Consider the following 18,260-nt stretch of genomic DNA (forward strand, 5'->3'; position numbering starts at 1 on the left):
GTATCTGCAACACAGAAGTCCTCGAGGCGGCCAACATCCCCAGCATATACACCCTACTGAGTCAGCGGCGCTTGAGATGGCTTGGCCATGTGAGCCGCATGGAAGATGGCAGGATCCCCAAGGACACATTGTACAGCGAGCTCGCCACTGGTATCAGACCCACTGGCCGTCCATGTCTCCGCTTTAAAGATGTCTGCAAACGTGACATGAAGTCCTGTGACATTGATCACAAGTCGTGGGAGTCAGTTGCCAGCGTTCGCCAGAGCTGGCGGGCAGCCATAAAGGCGGGGCTAAAGTGTGGCGAGTCGAAGAGATTTAGCAGTTGGCAGGAAAAAAGACAGAAGCGCAAGGGGAGAGCCAACTGTGTAACAGCCCCGACAAACATATTTTTCTGCAGCACCTGTGGAAGAGCCTGTCACTCTAGAATTGGCTTGTATAGCCACTCCAGGCGCTGCTCCACAAACCACTGACCACCTCCAGGTGCTTACCCATTGTCTCTCGAGATAAGGAGGCCAAAGAAGAGAAGAAGATACTTGCAATGCAGACAGTACATCAAAGGTTCACTAGATTGGTCCCTGGGATGAGAGGCTGAGTAAATTGGGCCTATGTTCTTAGGAGTTTAGAAGAATTCGAGTGATCTCATTGAAACATACAAAATTCTGAAAGGGCTTCACAGGGTAGATTCTGAGACGTTGTTTTCTGTTGGCTGGGAGTCTAAAACACGGGGGCACAGTCTGACGATAAAGGAATGATCATTTAGGACTGAGATGAGGGGAAATGTCTTCATTCAAAGGTTTGTGAATATTTGGAATTCTCTACCCCAGAGGGTTATGGATGTTCCATCGTTGAAGTTGTTTAAGGCTGGGATAGATAGATTTTTGGTCGCCAAGGGAATCTAGGAATATGGGAAGCGGCTGGGAAAATGGAGTTGAAGCCCAAGATCAGCTATGATACTGAAAGGCGGGGCAGGCTCGACAGGCCCTGTGGTCTACTCCAGCTCCTGTCACTTATACCCCGCCCTGCCACCCGCCCCATGCTCTGCCCCTCTCTCTTCCCCATCCCTCGCTCGATCCTTTTTTTCTTCTTCCCCCACCCCAATGCTACTGCTTTTTTTACATCTCGCATGCTTCCCTTTACATTCATCACACTTGCCTCAGGCCATTTTGCTGCATCTCCACTTCTTCACAGTCACTGTTTGCACAAGCCCCACACGTCTCCAGTTACCTTTTCAACAATGTTCACTGACTCTCCCCCTCTCTTTCTGGTGGACAAATTAGTTCACCGAGCAATGATGATGAATAAGAGCATGAGAGGGGCTCCAGCCATCACTGCCGTCATTGTAACATTACCATGGGGGAAGGCCAAGCAGGCAGCTTACCACAGCAAGACATCACCTGTAATATTTCATTCATCTCAGTAAAGCGCAGGCTTCACTACCTCAAGCAGTATTCTCAGGCCTGTCACTTGCTAATTTCCAATCTCTATCTGCCATCCTGACTTGTCCCTTTTCTCTCTCTTGTACGCTCTCGTGTCAGCAAGAAGCTTTTCTAGAAACGCCTGAATAGGGACATTCTGTTCAGGATGCATCGTCGAGCTCTCAATGCCTCCCAGTCACAGTTCATACGCTGGCATTCATTTGTGTTTGATAATCAGAGAGGGGTCTGCATAGGGAGAGATCTAACACCAGTGTTTAGCAACTGGGTGGAAGGGATAGCCCAGGAGAGAGCTTGCTAGAGCACGAGGCCCTCCCTCTCCACTCTGAACAGGAGGATACTGATGAGGCATACGGGGGCTCAACCATGCAAAGAAAAGTGCAGACATCACTGAGTTACATAATGCCTGCCAAGGAGTTTCAGCACCATGGCTGGGAGTATGGAGGAGGTCACTTCTGGTCGAATGTAGTGTCATCTCGGTTGGCATAAGCACTTTCCAGTTCACCGTTGAGTGTGTGGTCAGCTCGAGGGGCCAATGTAATCGGACTCTCACAGCAGGAGTTGGCCTGCATGCTTTTCAGCTTTGGTGGAAGCTCAGACAATTAGTACCTAAACACTGCACTCTACCTTGGACAGACACATGTCTACCTTGGATAGATTGTTGGATCAAGTAAATAGAAGCTTTGAAGGTGCCACTCAACTTCTGCAGTTTGCTCTACCACAGATGAATGGAAGTGATGAACTCCAGTCTCTCAGGTGTGGCAGTGTTAAACTGTCTCGGGATGTCAGCATGTCTGATCATTCACCAATCCCTCAACCAGTATCCGTGCTGATGTCAGCTGGGCCACGCTCCTGATAGTAGCCATGGTGCAGCAGCCTGCAACCAGATTTTCACAGACTCGAGAACCTGAACTCACTGGCCACGAGCATCTGAAGGGTTCTGATGCAAGCAGCAGACTTCCACTCCCATTGTTCAGGCCACTAGGGGTGCACCTCATGGGAATATAAGAGTTAGGAAACTTTTCTCTTTAATAAAAGCACTATGGATTGAGCACTTGGGTGAGAAATGAATTCATGGCGCTTGGTGTAAAATTAGTCACTTTTATTGCATATGCACTTTGGCCAACATTGGATATATTCCTGCAGGTTTCTTCGTGATGTGGTCATGTGACATTTTAAAAAAATGTACAACACTGGGACTTGCAAACTTTGTTCGTTTTGTTTGACATTTCCAATGGGGAAATGTTCAACTGGAGTGCCCTGGTGGTGCACCGATTTAAGCAGTAAATCACACCCAGGATGTGGCAGAAGCCAGCCACTGCTGCAAATACCCACAGTTTCTCCTGTTGATTGAGGTAATTGAGGAAGATGGTATACTGCTGATCCCTGGCGATCAGGGCATTAGTGCCCTGCTAAATATAGCTGTTTACTGCACACCTGCGAGCTGCGGGTGATGTCCCTTGTAGCAGGTTGGAAAGAGACAATGGGAAAAACTGTGGTGACTTTGAGAGCCACTGGTAATGTGTAGTCCTGTGGTCCGGCAGGCATCCAGGAGGCTGCAGAGGTCTACGATAGCCTGTGTGGAGAATTGCAGCCTTCAGAGGCATTGCTCTTCAGATAGATCCAAGCTACTGACTCTTGGTCTATATACCCTGTGTGGTGAATAGAGGCTGCTCTGAGCAACCCCCTCACCTGGTATCTTCTGAGAGATGCTGATTGCTGGGGCTGCTGCTCCTCCTCTTCCTCCAGGCAGAAGAAAGTAGCAATAATAGCACCCAAATAAAGTTTCTGCAGGTGAAATAAGTGACCTGCAGGCTGGAAACTCTCCTGGCAAAACACAAAGCAAAACTCCAAAGATGCACTGAACTGCAGCTCACTGCCTCTTTACTTTCCTCTTCAGTGCCTCTCTCGGATCCCAATCCGATCAGGATTTTGCCACAGTTTGGAATGCCTGCCACTTGGAGCAATGCTGATGTCATCAGGCAGTAACTTTCACATTTAAAATAGGCCCTTGCCTGCCTGGGGCAGTTGCCTTTCACTTGAAAATATCACTGCAAAATTGACAATATCAGGAACAGCCTGAAAATCGCATGACTGCCATATTTACCACCCGCCTTTTCAGTTTGCACTACATGGGCTAGGTTAACCTGAAGGCTTAAACAACAAATTATCATTGTATGGTATAATATAATTGGACAGTGTGTGAGAACCAATCTCATTGCATCATTTGTGGGTTCCTTGGAATTGTGCTCAGTTTTGTTTTATATTCAAGCTAGCAATACCTCATTCTGTTCTGAATTCAGTAATAAATTGGGTGCAGCCTTACTAAGAACTGTCTTTACTATAAGCCCAGTTCAGTAAACTAGCAAGTTTTTTTAAAACTCGGGTGTAGCTAAAAAAAAAATGTGGGGTTGTTTCATTAAAATAAATGTTCCTATTAAAAGGGTAACCGTTCAGTGATGTTCACTTTGAGAAACAGTAGTATTGAGCAGAACATCCTTAACAACTGATCCTACAGTAGATGGGATAGTTAAGGTGTGTTGGAAGTTGAGTGCTCTGAGATCTGCGATTGGATTTGGAAGAAATAAGCTTAAAAATAAAACTACTTTGTCCTTCTGTTCTGAATGTTGTTGATTTGGTTTCTCTCCTTCACAGCTGTGATGCGCATCTTGTTCTCTGCAAGAATGGTTTGAATGTCACTTTGGTCCTGAATGCCACTTCCTCAGTCACTACTGCTCTGTGTATTATTGTTTATTCAATTAGGGGGTCATATACTTCATTTTCAGTTCATATTTGGGCGATGAACAATTGTTATGACTGGTCTTCAGAAACTAGGTAACTAATTTAGTTAATGGCAAATAGCATGATTTCTTCAGGGCAAGTGATATGGTGCTGACAGTTTTTTATTTGGGTGAAATGAAACACTCCTTGGGAATGCCAAGAAACAAATTGCAGTGCAAGTGTGTCACATTGCTGTGATAAATGTAATTTGACCTGTCTCTCACACTCACTGCTGTACGAGGGTGATATTTCCATTTTCCATATTTTATCTTTAAATAGCTAAATTAATGACAAAATTGGTAATGGTTTTCTGTTCTGGCTCATGGCTCCCTGGTAATTGCATTAAAAATGCTATAATTTATTTAAGAGCCTTCTGCTTTCATATTCTGTTATTAAAGATCTCTAAGGAGAAAGGACATTGCTCTAATACCTTGTGCAGCTTTATTTCTTATCAAGTTTGAAATTGGAACTAAATGGAAAATTGTTACATCTCTGCACATGACTGCAAGCATACAGTTATTGTGTTTACTTTCAGCATGCTGAACATGTCATGCTTTAAATTTGTTGCACCAATTGTTAACTATACTGCAGACTTACCATACATTTTGGGATGAAGGGTTTAAAAACTCTTGAAGATTGTAATGAGTTTTCAGTATTCTTTCATTATACTTATTGTAACCTAGGGACAAATGTGGTGAAGATCATTGGGCAATGGCTTTCAACTGGGGTTTTTAACTGGGGAAATAGTGCTCTCTTTGCAGCCAGTTGAGTCCATGTCATTTCAACACTGCCTGCAGATTTCTCTAATATACAATCTAGCCGAATTATCTCTTTGCAGAAAAAATGCACATTAAATAACATTTCCCAATGCATATTTTTCCAAACACCAGGTTGCGCTACAAAGGGTACTTCGGTGGAGCAACAGCAATGACCGAGAATCAGTTCACCCGAGTCAATGGGTTTTCTAATCGTTATTGGGGTTGGGGTGGTGAGGACGACGATCTTCGCATAAGGTAAGTCAGTAACTCGAGTACCTGTGTTGCGGCTCTTAGGATATTGCATTTTGACTACAATTTTTAAAAAAAAATGGTTTTTCTTGTCATTAAGGTTGCAGACCCCTGACTTAATATATCTATTTGACACTACATACAGGATTTTATTAAAGAAAAAAGCTTGGATTTACATTGCGCTTACCACGTCCGAAGCAGTTCAGTCAAATGGCATGTTGGCCTTTATTGCAAGGGGATTGGAGTACAGGAATAAAGAGGTCTTGCTACATTTGTACAGGGTTTTGGTGAGACCACATCTGGAATACTGTGTGCAGTTTTGGTCTCTACATTTAAGAAAAGATATGTTTGTATTGGAGGCGGTATTGTTAAGGTTCACTAGATTGGTCGCTGGAATGAGGGGGTTGTCCTATGAAGAGAGGCTGAGTAAGTCGGGCCTATATTCTCTGGAGTTTAGAAGAATGAGGTGATCTCATTGAGACATATAAGATTCTGAAGGGGCTGGACAGGGTAGACACTCAGATTGTTTCCACTGGTCGGGGAATCTAAAACACAGGGACACAGTCTCAGGATAAGGGACTGATCATATAGGACTGAAATGAGGAGAAATTACTTCATTCAAAGGGTTGTGAATCTTTGGAATTCTCTACCCCCAGAGGGTTGTGGATGCTCCATCGTTGAATACATTTAAGGCTGGGATAGACAGATTTTTGGTCTCTCAGGAAATCAAGGGATATGGGGAGTGGGCAGGAAAGTGGAATTGGAGCCCAAGATCAGCCATGATCGTATTGAATGGCAGAGCAGGCTCGATGGGCCATATGGTCGTCGACTCCTATTTCTTGTCAATATTTTACTTTTACATTTTATAAACAAATGCAGCAGACAGTTCTCGCAAATTAGAAAAGTGACCAGATAATCTGTTTTAGTGGTGGTGGTTAAGAGATGAACACTGTGAAGTATACTCCTCCTCTTAAAAAGCAAACAAGGTGGCATATTTCATACTTGTTATATCCTCCTGGGTAAACAGGTGGGGCCTTGGTTTAACGCATAATTTGAAAGATGGCACGTTAAGCAATGAAATCCCAACATACTCGGTTTCTGCCCCAATAATTTGGAGGTAGGGAAGAGAGCTCTCTCCCCATTCTAGTGCTAAGACCTCACTGACAGAAGTCATAACATCCATGGTAGAAGTTGATATGCTGAGAAGATGAGATGATGTGCAGTGGGAGAAGGCTTGTGTGAAGCATAGTCATTGACATAGGTCACTTAGCACAAATGGTCCATTCGGCCTGTCATTTCTGTGTAATGCATCAGTATTAGACTGAAATATTAGGCTAGATTATGTGTTCAAGTCCTGTTGAAGTTGTGCTCAACTAAACTGGCTGTTTAGTTATCTTTCAAATGGATTATATCTTTGCTACTTTGCTAAATGTAAAGTACTGTGAAATGTTTAACTGTATGAAAAGTGAGTAATCTGTTTTATGTAAGCAGGCAAATTTACATAAATGTAAATGTAACTTCCTTCACTGAAGAAAGGGGAGTGCTGAATTGATTTGAGTGTTCACCAGGTCTTATTTATAATCATTGAAATATATGAATTTAGCAATAAACTGGGCACTAGTAAACCTGTCTAAAGGTACCCTAATATTACTGGTTATTGCAAAAAGTTGGATGTGGCCTCCATTTCAAATAATCCGGCAATAGATGGATTAATTTTGGCCACAGCTGACCATCGTATTGGACCTGGTCATGAGAGTTGATTCCCTGATCAGGTACTCCTCCTGTTTTGGAGTGGTACTCCTTTAGCCTGCTTGCAAGTAAATCACCAGGCCTGCAGGACCTGACTTATTACTTTTTTTTTTCACCTTGCATCCATTTACCTAGATGGAAAGTCAGACGCTGCAAGCTTGTAGTTTCCTGACCAGGAGTCCCTGTAAGTGCTGCTCCTTGTCAGGAGTACCTGAGGTGTTTTGCCTGCTAATTAATTAGTTAAATATATCCAACAGGCCTTTCTGTAACCTCGTAACTGATTTGATAACAATAGTAGAGTTTTTAATTTGACCACAATTTGCCAATGATTAAGGTGCTGTGGCCATTTGATTACAATTCCATCTTCTGAAACTTCTTGCTTGGTATTGCACTTCTTGAAGCAAAGACCCAAGAACATCAAATTTAGCATTGGGATAGGCAATAGGCAATTCCATCTGAAGTTCTATTTGTAATATAGTTGGAGAGATACCACTGCCTTTAAGATGGTGCCGTATAGAATAACTAGAGTGGTCTAGCACCTTGAAATTAGTTAATTGAATAAGAACATTTAACATTCATTTGAAATTTTACCCTCTATATTTTAACAAAAATGCTATTTATACAACTAGTTAAACTGAATTAAGAGACATCTCCCATGCTTTTTGTGCAAAAAGGAATTGTAGAGGGAAGGTGAGACTGAGATCTTAGGCCCAGTTTTGAGTCTGGTGTAATTAAGGCTGTGCTCTCCTGCGGCAGGTCCCTTTCCATAGGCTTCCTGTGTGCACGGAATCACGCCAGTGGTGCCTTGGGAGTTCTTGCTGCAGGAGGTGCAACAAAGAAGGTTGGCACTGTTGGGAGTGTGAACCCTTGAAACTGTGAAGGAAGAGGTAGAGACTGCATGGAAGTTGAAGGCTGAGGTTGAAAATGCAGTTCCCCCGAGTCCAGCATACATAGTGGTCTTTGTGGAGATTATGTGTTTGTTAGTGCTGCAGATTGATAATAATTGCAGAGAATGGTATGGAAGATGGTAGGCAGGTCAACCATTGATTAGAACTTCTCCCTGTTCTCTGAGCGAGTTACTTGGGTTGTGATTTATATAATTTAGCTATGAATCTGACTACTATACCAACCTGTAAGATGGTGCATCTTATTTGATGCCCTCTCTTCAACCAGAAAATAATTTATTGAAAGTATTTCCAAGTAAGTTATTACTCATGAAAATGTTCCATTTATTTTACCTCACTGAAGAACTAACTTTGCGTTGCTAAATTTTTAGTGTGGGTTCAAGGTCTGTATACTGAAAAGCACTGGAGGCAGCTCTCTTCCCCCAAGCATGTCCTCCAATGTGATGGTATAAGGTGTTTTTACATACAGATGATGGTGATTTATTGCTGTATTAAATCACACTATAAGGCTGGAGAACAGGAAAAGAGAAAAACTGGTTGCATTCATGTGGATTAAAATATATATTTAAAAGGTTAACATGATTACTGTAATGCATTGCCATGTATTAACTCAATCAAAAGTGTAATTTTATTTGTCACGTTTAAGTGCTTTGTACCAAAATCAATTTTTTCTTCCAGAGTTGAGCTGCAAAAAATGAAAATTGTCCGCCCCTCTCCTGAAGTTGCCAGATATACAATGACTTTCCACACAAGGGATCAAGGAAATGAAATCAACCGTGAAAGGTGGGTTGGGATGGAAACTTAGTTCAGTGGGAGCTGGTCAACCCCATTTTTGCTTTTATTTTATAAAATAATAATTTGGTGTCTTAGATCTAAGATGTACTCTGGTCACAATGTCATCATGTTGTAAAGCATCTGTGGTGTTTTTATGTCTGGGGCTAAAATTGTTTTTTGTCCTTAATGCAAATATGCTGACAGATATGTAGATATGTACTATGATCTTGAAAGATTTGCTACAATTTTTGTAAACGTCAATTTTTTTATAGCCTTTTCAGGGCAATTGTGATTGCATCGTTTTGTGCTGCTTCAAATCCTGACATGCTAATCTTTTTGAATACATGGCTCCGCACCAATCCCTATTACCATTAAATCAACATGTCTTGTATCAACTTTAAATCTGTCTCTTCAACAATTGTTGCTGTCTATTATGTTTCACTGTATTCACTTTATAAATTGCATTGGAATGATGTTTTAAAAAATAGGCTCTGTCATCCTGCCCCAGAACTGATCAATTACCTGAAGAAATAAAAAAAAATTCTAAAAGAATGTTGCAGTAGTACAGTAACAGCTTCAGTCTAGTTCAAAATATATTTTTCCTTTTAAGAACCAATTTGTGTTTTATATTGTGGTAAATGAAAAGACCAGGTATACCTTTTGCAGATTTGTTGCGTTATACATTATTGTTTGTGTCTAGCTCTCTCCATTTTGCCTCCTCGCTTTTGTGTATTTTTGGAGCCATGCAATCAGATTTCTTTGTTTTCCTTGCCAAGTCATTGTAGTCCTCTCAGCAGAAACTAAAATTTTGGGCTGGTTAAGATGGGCGGAGCAGTGGCAAATGGAATTTAATCCTGAGAAGTGTGAGGTGATGCATTTTGGGAGGACTAACAAGGCAAGGGAATATACAATGGGTGGTAGGACCCTAGGAAGTACAGAAGGTCAGAGGGACCTTGGTGTACTTGTCCATAGATCACTGAAGGCAGCAGCACAGGTAGATAAGGTGGTTAGGAAGGCATATGGGATACTTGCCTTTATTAGCTGAGGTATAGAATATGAGAGCAGGGAGGTTATGATGGAGCTGTATAAAACGCTAGTTATTCCACAGCTGGAGTACTGTGTACAGTTCTGGGCACCACACTATAGGAAGGATGTGATTGCACTGGAGAGGGTGCAGAGGAGATTTACCAGGGTGCTGCCTGGGCTGGAGCATTTCAGCTATGAAGAGAGACTGGATAGGCTAGGGTTGTTTTAGGGGGGACCAGATTGAGGTGTACAAAATTATGAGGGGCATTGATAGGTTAGATAGGAAGAAACTTTTTACCTTTAATGGAGGGGTCAATAACCAGGGGGCATAGATTTAAGGTAAAGGGCAGGAGGTTTACTGGGGATTTAAGGAAAAATGTTTTCACTCAGAGGGTGGAATCTGGAATGCACTGCCTGAAGAGGTGGTAGAGGTAGGAGCCCTCACAACATTTAAGAAGTATTTAGATGAGCACTTGAAACACCATAGCATACAAGGCTGCGGGCCAAGTGCTGGAAAATGGGATTAGAATAGTTAGGTGCTTGATGACTGGTACAGACACGATGGACCGAAGGGCCTGTTTCTGTGCTGTATAACTCTATGACTCTATCTATAACTCTTAACTAATCGTGTAAATGGATAACTAATTCAGCGCAAGTTATTTCTTCTGATCAGAGATTTTTATCCAAGTTTGAGCTTCTCCTCCAGCTTTAATAGAACTTTGCTGGAACTAATGCTGAGCATAAGAAAAGCCAGGGGCAAGAAAATCTTCTGGCTCACCTCTCTAATGCTCTAACTTTCCAAGTGTAGTTGCTTTCCAATTATAGCACCAACTGCCTTCCTAATATCTTTGTCTCAACTGCATTTATCATACTTTCTATAAAGGAATTCCTTCCTAATATGTTTAGTTTAGTTTAGTTTAGAGATACAGCACTGAAACAGGCCCTTTGGCCCACCGAGTCTGTGCCGACCATCAACCACCCATTTATACTAATCCTACACTAATCCCATATTCCTACCACATCCCCACCTGTCCCTCTATTTCCCTACCACCTACCTATACTAGTGACAATTTATAATGGCCAATTAACCTATCATGTGTGTTTTAAATTTACTTTTGTGGTTTGATTTTTATCTTCACCCCCACCCTCTAAGATCTTTGTTGTAGGTGTATTTAATGTTCTAGTACTTCTACTTGCTCAGTAAATATGTATTTTTTTTTTGATCATCATCCAGTTCTCATGCCTCTCTCCACCTTCACAGGATGATACTGCTAAAGCAAGTTCGACAAGTCTGGAGCAAAGATGGTTTGAACTCCTGTGTCTACAATGTGCTAACACTAGAACATAAACCCTTGTATATTAACATCACAGTGGACATAGGTGATCCTCAGCACAATCCAGAAGTTGCTACCTAAATGCAGCATTTCTTCTTACACTAATGGCTTACGGATGGTTGACTGCTTTTCAGCTGTTGCATAGATTCTCATTTTGAGATAAATGAATAAATCTTCAGGCTATGCAACCTTCTCTAACTACATATGTGACATTTTATATGTTGTCTGGAAATCAACAGGAACGTGCATTGAAACGTGAACCATTTTTTCAACTGATACCTGTCAGATGGTACTAGATTTAGATGAAAAAGGCAAATAGAAATTGCTCAAACACAGTATACCTTTAAAGTTTAATCTGGGTGTTGAGAATTTCTGGATCAAAATCCTGCAACTCCCTACCCAAGAGCACATGGGACTACCTTCACTATATGGACTGCAGCAGTTGAAGATAGCAGCTCAGCAACACCTTCTCAAAGGCACCCAGGGATGGGTAATAATTACTGCCCTTGCCAGTGCTGCCCATACCCCAAGAAGAAATAAAACTTTTTTCAAGTATGTTAGGCAATTGTATTGAGGTTTTGGACTTGGTGACGGTATATTTTATTCTGTTTTGAAGACTCCAATCAGTGCTTTCCTGCACCATCAGTTATCTTAGATGTGGTAATCCAACAGGGGCGGCGCAGTGGTTAGCACCGCAGCCTCACAGCTCCAGGGACCTGGGTTCGATTCTGGGTACTGCCTGTGCGGAGTTTGCAAGTTCTCCCTGTGACCGTGTGGGTTTTCGCCGGGTGCTCTGGTTTCCTCCCACAGCCAAAGACTTGCAGGTGATAGGTAAATTGGCCATTGTAAATTGCCCCTAGAATAGGTAGGTGGTAGGGAATATGGGATTACTGTAGGGTTAGTATAAGTGGGTGGTTATTGGTTAGCACAGACTCGATGGGCTGAAGGGCCTGTTTCAGTGCTGTATCTCTTTTTAAAAAAAAAAAAGTGCTATTAGCAACTAATGATTGAGGACACACATGGTGAACTAGCTGTGAAACCTTTCTCCCTGGACTCCAAGCTCTGAGTTTACAGGAGTGATGTGAGCACTTCCCGTTCTGTAATCACTGGACAATATTTTGTTGTGTCAGTTTTGTCTCCCAGAAGTGTTTCTTTTCAACAAAGCTTTCTTAGGATGACAAAAACCACGCAAATTCACTGGAATTAAGAGAACCAAAGCTGTGGGTGCAAGTAATTACTTTCAGACTCTTTCTTGGACTGCTTCTTATAACCAAGGTATATTATTTTCTGTTATGCTGCTCTTCTGGTCAGCTCACTCTCTGCTCACTTATTTGGCTATCATGGATTACCATCAATTATTGCTTGCTGAGAATAATGATGTTATTGTGGACTCTGATACTTTGTAAAGTTCACCTCCTCAAATTTTCATCATCAAACTACTAAAGAACGTTCAATAGAAATCCAGAGCCTCCAGTTGTGTAATTTGTATTTCTGGGTGTCTTAGAAGTTGTTACTGTATAAATACCATCATGTGTCAGCACAGCTATACAGTGGAAGATCACTGTAGCCCCTTCACCACTGAAACATAATACCACTTACACAATATATCCCTTTGATAAGTATGCCTAATCATAGCATTTTCTTTTATGATGGATGGCTTGAACTGCACCCATAACTTGATGACACAAGAGTGCACATGAAGGGTTGAATTTAATGGTTCTCTTTTTTTTCCCCTGCCCCCCCCAACCCCCCACCCACCCCCAGCGAAGATGGGCTAGGAGGCAGGAGGGGGGAATGGTGGGGGCTCGTCGCATCAAAATTTAGTCGGGGCGGGATATTCCAGAAATGGCCTTCCCAGGGGCCAATTGAGGTTCCAAAGAGGTCTATAGCCCATTAAGGACCTCTTCCCATTCCAGCAGCAGGTTGGGGAGGGGTGGGGTCCGCCACGCGGGGAGGTCACCCAGTAAAACTAGGCGACCACCTTGCTGGCTTGTGGGGGTGGGGGGTACCTTCTCTGTGGCCCATAGAGGGCCCCTGGTGGAAACCACCCAGCTCCTTGAACTCCCTCTCCCCCTGTACTCAATGCCCACCCTCCCTCCCCCCCCCCCGCCCCCCCCATCGCTGGGGCCTGCCGGACTGGCCCCGGCAACCCTGCCTCACTTACCTTGGGTCTGGGTCTCCAGCGCTGGGCCTGGTTCCTAGGATTCTTGCAGTACCAGCAGTGGCATCTGCTCCTGGTGGTGCTGCCGATTCTAGTGAGCTGCCGGCCTTCTTGGAGACGGGATCCTCCTCCTTTTAAAGGGATGGAGATCCCGGGCACGTGTTAAATATACCTGGGGGGTGTGAAATATGACAGGGGCTCTGGCTGAGGTGGGGCTCCCACTGCCTTTTCAACCCAGTGCTGGCTCCACTAAATCCTGCCTGAACATCGCAGCGGGCTCAGCTGATCCTTGTCACAATCCACAAGTTTACTATCCATAGCTCGCTTATATCTAGTTAAATGAGTCATGACGTGGCGTTGTAAAACTAGTTTTGTGTTTTAGTGGTGAAGGAGCCTATGCTGGAATTTCTTTAGTTGTCCATTGAAATTGTGATGCTATTATATGATGTGCAGTAATGCAAAGGCTATCAATAACACAAATTACACCCTGCTAGAGATTCTTTGTTACATTAAATGTTCTCTTTTGATTTATATCTTGCCTACACAATATTGAAAGTAAATGTAGTCACCAGTAATTTCCTTCTGATTGGCAATCGTATCCTTAGCCAAAACCATGTTTATATGTTAATTTGGAGAAACCCATCGATCTTCCTCCAATTGAAATCTTGAACTCTGCCAGTTTCCATTCTAAGACTCTGAGCTGAGTGTTGCAGGGCAGCTGTTCTGGCACATTAAGGAGGTTAGGAATCCAGGAAGTGGAGTGGGTTGGACACTGACCTTTCATCTCTGGAATCTGGGTTTGAATTCAGTCTAGACTGATGAGATTAAAATGTGCCTGTGTCTGACTTGCTGCATGCGTCCCCTTCTCTTCACCACCCCCCCCCCCCCCCCCACCCAGCACTGTGTCTGTATACTGTGAGAGTCCTATAGCTCTACAGCAGAAAAGTGGCACTAATTGGTGTTCTTACTCAGACCACAATAGTTGATGTTACAAATGAGGACAGGGAATGGCCCACTGATGCAGTGTTCTTGCATTGGCCCTAAGACCTGTTGTCAGGATGGAGGGGTTTCTTTAAGGGAGTATAGGTTTGAGTGACAGTGCATCATCGAACTGTCTTTGACCTGTGTATCCTTTGAGTGCAGCTTAGTGCTGGGAACTTGTGATTGCTGAATTTGCCTTCCTGTATCATCATAGAAGTTAGCAGCTGTTGCAATTGCTGGACATAATGCAGGCAGTGTAGTAAGAGGGTTGTCCAATTTAGGGGGCAGATTAGGAGGCAGGGTTAAGGAATCTGGCCAACATTGGTTAACCTTTAACTGATACATACCTAGCAGTAAGAATAGAAAATTGGCTGTGCAAGAGGAAAAGTATTCCATTTTATAGCAATTACTGTTTTCTTTTTAGCATGATAACTATAAAATATAATCACATCAGTTTCTCATGGTCTTTTACTGGGGTTCCAGAAAAATATAGATGGAAAATTCTTAGATCTGGGGGTAAAATAAAATAAACAGCAGATTATTATTCAGTGGTCAGTATACATGATTTGGGTACCTGAGATTGTAGATACATTGAAACTGCTACATTGCTGTGTAATGTTTGTGGTAGAAGTTTCTATGTTTCGCATCTATTCTACCCCTGAACAATTTGTGTAAAATATACCAAATAGTGGGATGACATGCACCCTAATCTGCCCAGGCATTAGTTCCACTGCCAAATTTATGGGGCCCATCTTTCAGGCAACCCAGGCAGCTGCCTTTAGCAAGCAGTAGGCCCCTTAAGAAAGGACCCCATTGTCAAATTGGTCATTGAGGAGAGGAACAGATGTTGGGCTTGCTCTGGCGCAGGATTCTTCAGAAGCCTCTGTGTGCACCAAGCAAGAGTAATGTTTTTTTAAAGTGCGTCTTCCACGGAGTGAGGAGAAAGAGGAGTGCTCATCTGATTTCACAGACATTGTGATTTAACACCACAGTGGCGCAGTGGTTAGCACCGCAGTCTCAACTCCAGCGACCCGGGTTCGGTTCTGGGTACTGCCTGTGCGGAGTTTGCAAGTTCTCCCTGTGACTGCATGGGTTTCCTCCGGGTGCTCCGGTTTCCTCCCACATGCCAAAGACTTGCGGGTTGATGGATAAATTGGCCGTTGTAAACAAAAAAATTGCCCCTAGTGTAGGTAGGTGGTAGGAGAATTGAGGGAGGATGGGGATGTGAGAGGGAAAATGGGATTAATGTAGGATTAGTATAAATGAGTGGTTGATGGTTGGTGCAGACTCGGTGGGCCGAAGGGCCTGTTTCGGTGCTGTATCTCTCTATGACCACCTCAACCCCCAGGGACTTGACCCGAGGCTGCTACCAGCAAGGCAAGTGGCTTGAAATCAAGGTGTCCCGTTTGCAAGCTACCTGAGGAGGCACAGCAAGCGCAAGCAGCTTGCCCCAATTGTAACAACGAAACCTGAAGTCTGATTTTCATTGATCGCCAGGCCTCTTGGTTTGGCGTGAGCTGCCTTTGCAGCACAAATTAATTTTTGCTCCCTTTATCTCCCTAATGCAACTACCACATTACTCTGGGTGAAGGAGGAGAAAATATAGTACTGGAGCTGTGAGTGGTTTAATGTGCAATATCAATATCTTATTTATTATATCTCAAGTCTCTTTACAATTTTCATTAGCCTATTCTAGTCTTAAGGATTTTAGAAAGCTGATGTAGAAATATTTTTATAAATCCATACACAAACTGTTAATTTTTAATGAAATTAGTAGTTCATATTGGCTGTATCTAACCATTGATAGGATAGCAATTTGATATGAGGATATGTATAATTGTTATAGGGAGGAGCCTTGAACTTTAATAAAATGTTAGATTAATGTCAGTGCTGTTCCTACAGGTGGATATCAATGAGAACATTGTTAATGTTCTGTGGTTAAAAAGCTGACTTTTAGCATGTTGCTCAATGGAAGTGTTGCATCACTGCTCTGCCATAGTGATGTAACTATTTCCATTAAACATGGAAATACTTGGGCCAATTTGTAGGCCATTAAATGTGAAATGCCTTGACATGCCTGTGACAGATTGTATACATTGCTCATTTGTTTTTATAGTGAGGTTATCATGATGAACTTTCACCTTTTTGTCTTCAGTCAAATACTGTGTCAATTCATTACTTTGTTAATATTGCAGCAAAGAGGGTGACTTCAGCTGGTTGGCTGTCTATCTTTCACTGCACTCAATTTTCCTATCCATTAAAGTCAATCGAAAGAAAAATCAGGTGTGGTGTAACATGGACAGCCAATCCACTGCTGCCCATTTTCTGCCTGACGGGAACAGTTAAAATTGATCCCAAAGATATTGAGGAACCTGACCGATTTTAGTTCCTTTTTAAGAAATGTTCTTCCCTTCAGTTAATTATAGTATCTCCAAATTGAATTCTGATTTTTGTACTCTCACCCAAACCAACCATACCTGAAAAATGTCACCCTAAACATGTGGCCCCCTATAGTAAGTTCCGTCTAATGTGGAATGAGAAAGTAGACTATTTCAAAAGGTATAGGTAGGCCAAGTGTTTCATGCAGAGTAATTTATTATTCAGAATAGCTCAACAGTTCTTCTGACCTTTTTGAGATTTTTAAGCAAACTGGTGTTGCTCAAGCAGTAAGAATTTTCTCTGAGCTCCTCTTTTGGCCGCGTAATTTGAGCAGAAGTGCGGCTGAAATCCCATTTACTTGTCTTTTTCCAGGAACTAGAACTTCCCATCAACTTCCTTGATCATAGTTGTGAAAATCCTGGTCATTTAACATCAGGAATGGTGGGGAAGTCTGGCCCAAAGCAATTTTTGTAGCTCATGGAATGTTGTTTAAATAAAATTCCTGAAATGTTTATGAATAACATCAGTAAATATTCCCCAGATGTGGCATGATGTTTTACCGTTAACTGCCATTCACTGGGGAAACTTCTTCCCTTTTATTACTTCCTAGACTGGTTTTAAAATCTCTTCTCTGTGCAAATGAGTTGTGGACGATGAGCATTGATACTTTATCCCAGCCCATGAAAAGTGATTTTATAGTTGTACAGGACTCTCTGGACAAGTTTAATTCACCTGTTTCAATCTCAACATTTGGCTTTTGATTGACTCTCAGTCATTGAAGTTTTTTTTGTTGGTTAATAGAAACTTAATTTCATTACACTGCAAACAGCATTAAATAAATCGTATGATCCCATTGACCAGGAAGGACTGTTTTGCAGTAAACCTTCCTTTATTTTATAGGTTATCAATCATAAGTTTTAAATTTGGTGATCAGTTGGGGTGAATGAGTTGTTTTCCAAAATGATGGTTTATTATGACTACTAGAGAAGCTACAGAGAATAATTTGTTTTTTAATTGGGTAATTCATTTGGCAACAGAACTGCTGTAATTAAGAATATTTTCTAACTATTTAGAGAAAAAATATATTTTGTTGAATTTTCATTACAAAAATGACAGGTGTGAAAGATGGGTAAGTACTTTGCAAGATATCTTTTTACATAAACATTCAGTGAAAAACAAACGACCACACCTTTGGCTCGATGGTTTTATTAGAGTCTTCCTTTCCAGTTGTATGTGCTTGTTTTTAGATTTCTCTGAGATGAAGTAATTATCCTCGTTCACAGATTTCATTTCCATACTGTATATGGGACCATTTTCTCAGTCTCTGCAAATATGTGTTTTTAAAAAAAAAAATCTCGACTTTTTAAAATCATCCGTGATTTTTGTGCCTATCTTTCCCTTAATGGTTTAAAAAGTATGTCCTGTGTTTCTACAAAATTGCTTACATATCTTTTTAAAATGGTCTGTTCATGTGAATAAAATTTAAATATAAAAACACTTTAGTGTCCATCGTTTTTCAGTTGATGTAAAGGCTCACAGCTATATTCATGCTAAAGTGTTGTTGCATTGGAGTCCTGATAATTTGCACGCAGAGTAAATGTCAGTCACCAAGTCATAGCCCACCAACATAGAATTAAGTTGATCTAAAGAAGTGAACATTCAAGGTAGTAGAAATATAAAAGTGTGAAAAGTTATGAGCAAAAGGAATGCTACTTTATGACCTAGTGAGA

The 18,260-nt window shown here is 41.9% G+C and overlaps 1 protein-coding gene across 5 annotated transcripts in view; it reads left to right on the top strand.

Moving 5' to 3' along the window:
* The window catches only part of b4galt4 (UDP-Gal:betaGlcNAc beta 1,4- galactosyltransferase, polypeptide 4), a 45,378-nt gene extending 27,380 nt beyond the window's left edge, over window positions 1-17,998 (top strand). For all 5 annotated transcript variants that reach the window (XM_068040493.1, XM_068040494.1, XM_068040492.1 and 2 more), the window contains 3 exons: window positions 5,105-5,227; window positions 8,554-8,658; window positions 10,937-17,998. In XM_068040493.1, coding sequence (XP_067896594.1) covers window positions 5,105-5,227; window positions 8,554-8,658; window positions 10,937-11,090 — 382 coding nt within the window. In that variant the 3' untranslated portion in view covers window positions 11,091-17,998. The remainder of the gene's footprint in view (window positions 1-5,104; window positions 5,228-8,553; window positions 8,659-10,936) is intronic.
* The last annotated feature ends 262 nt before the right edge of the window (window positions 17,999-18,260 follow it).

The sequence above is a fragment of the Heterodontus francisci genome, chromosome 10 (assembly GCF_036365525.1).
Source record: "Heterodontus francisci isolate sHetFra1 chromosome 10, sHetFra1.hap1, whole genome shotgun sequence".
Taxonomy (NCBI): domain Eukaryota; kingdom Metazoa; phylum Chordata; class Chondrichthyes; order Heterodontiformes; family Heterodontidae; genus Heterodontus; species Heterodontus francisci.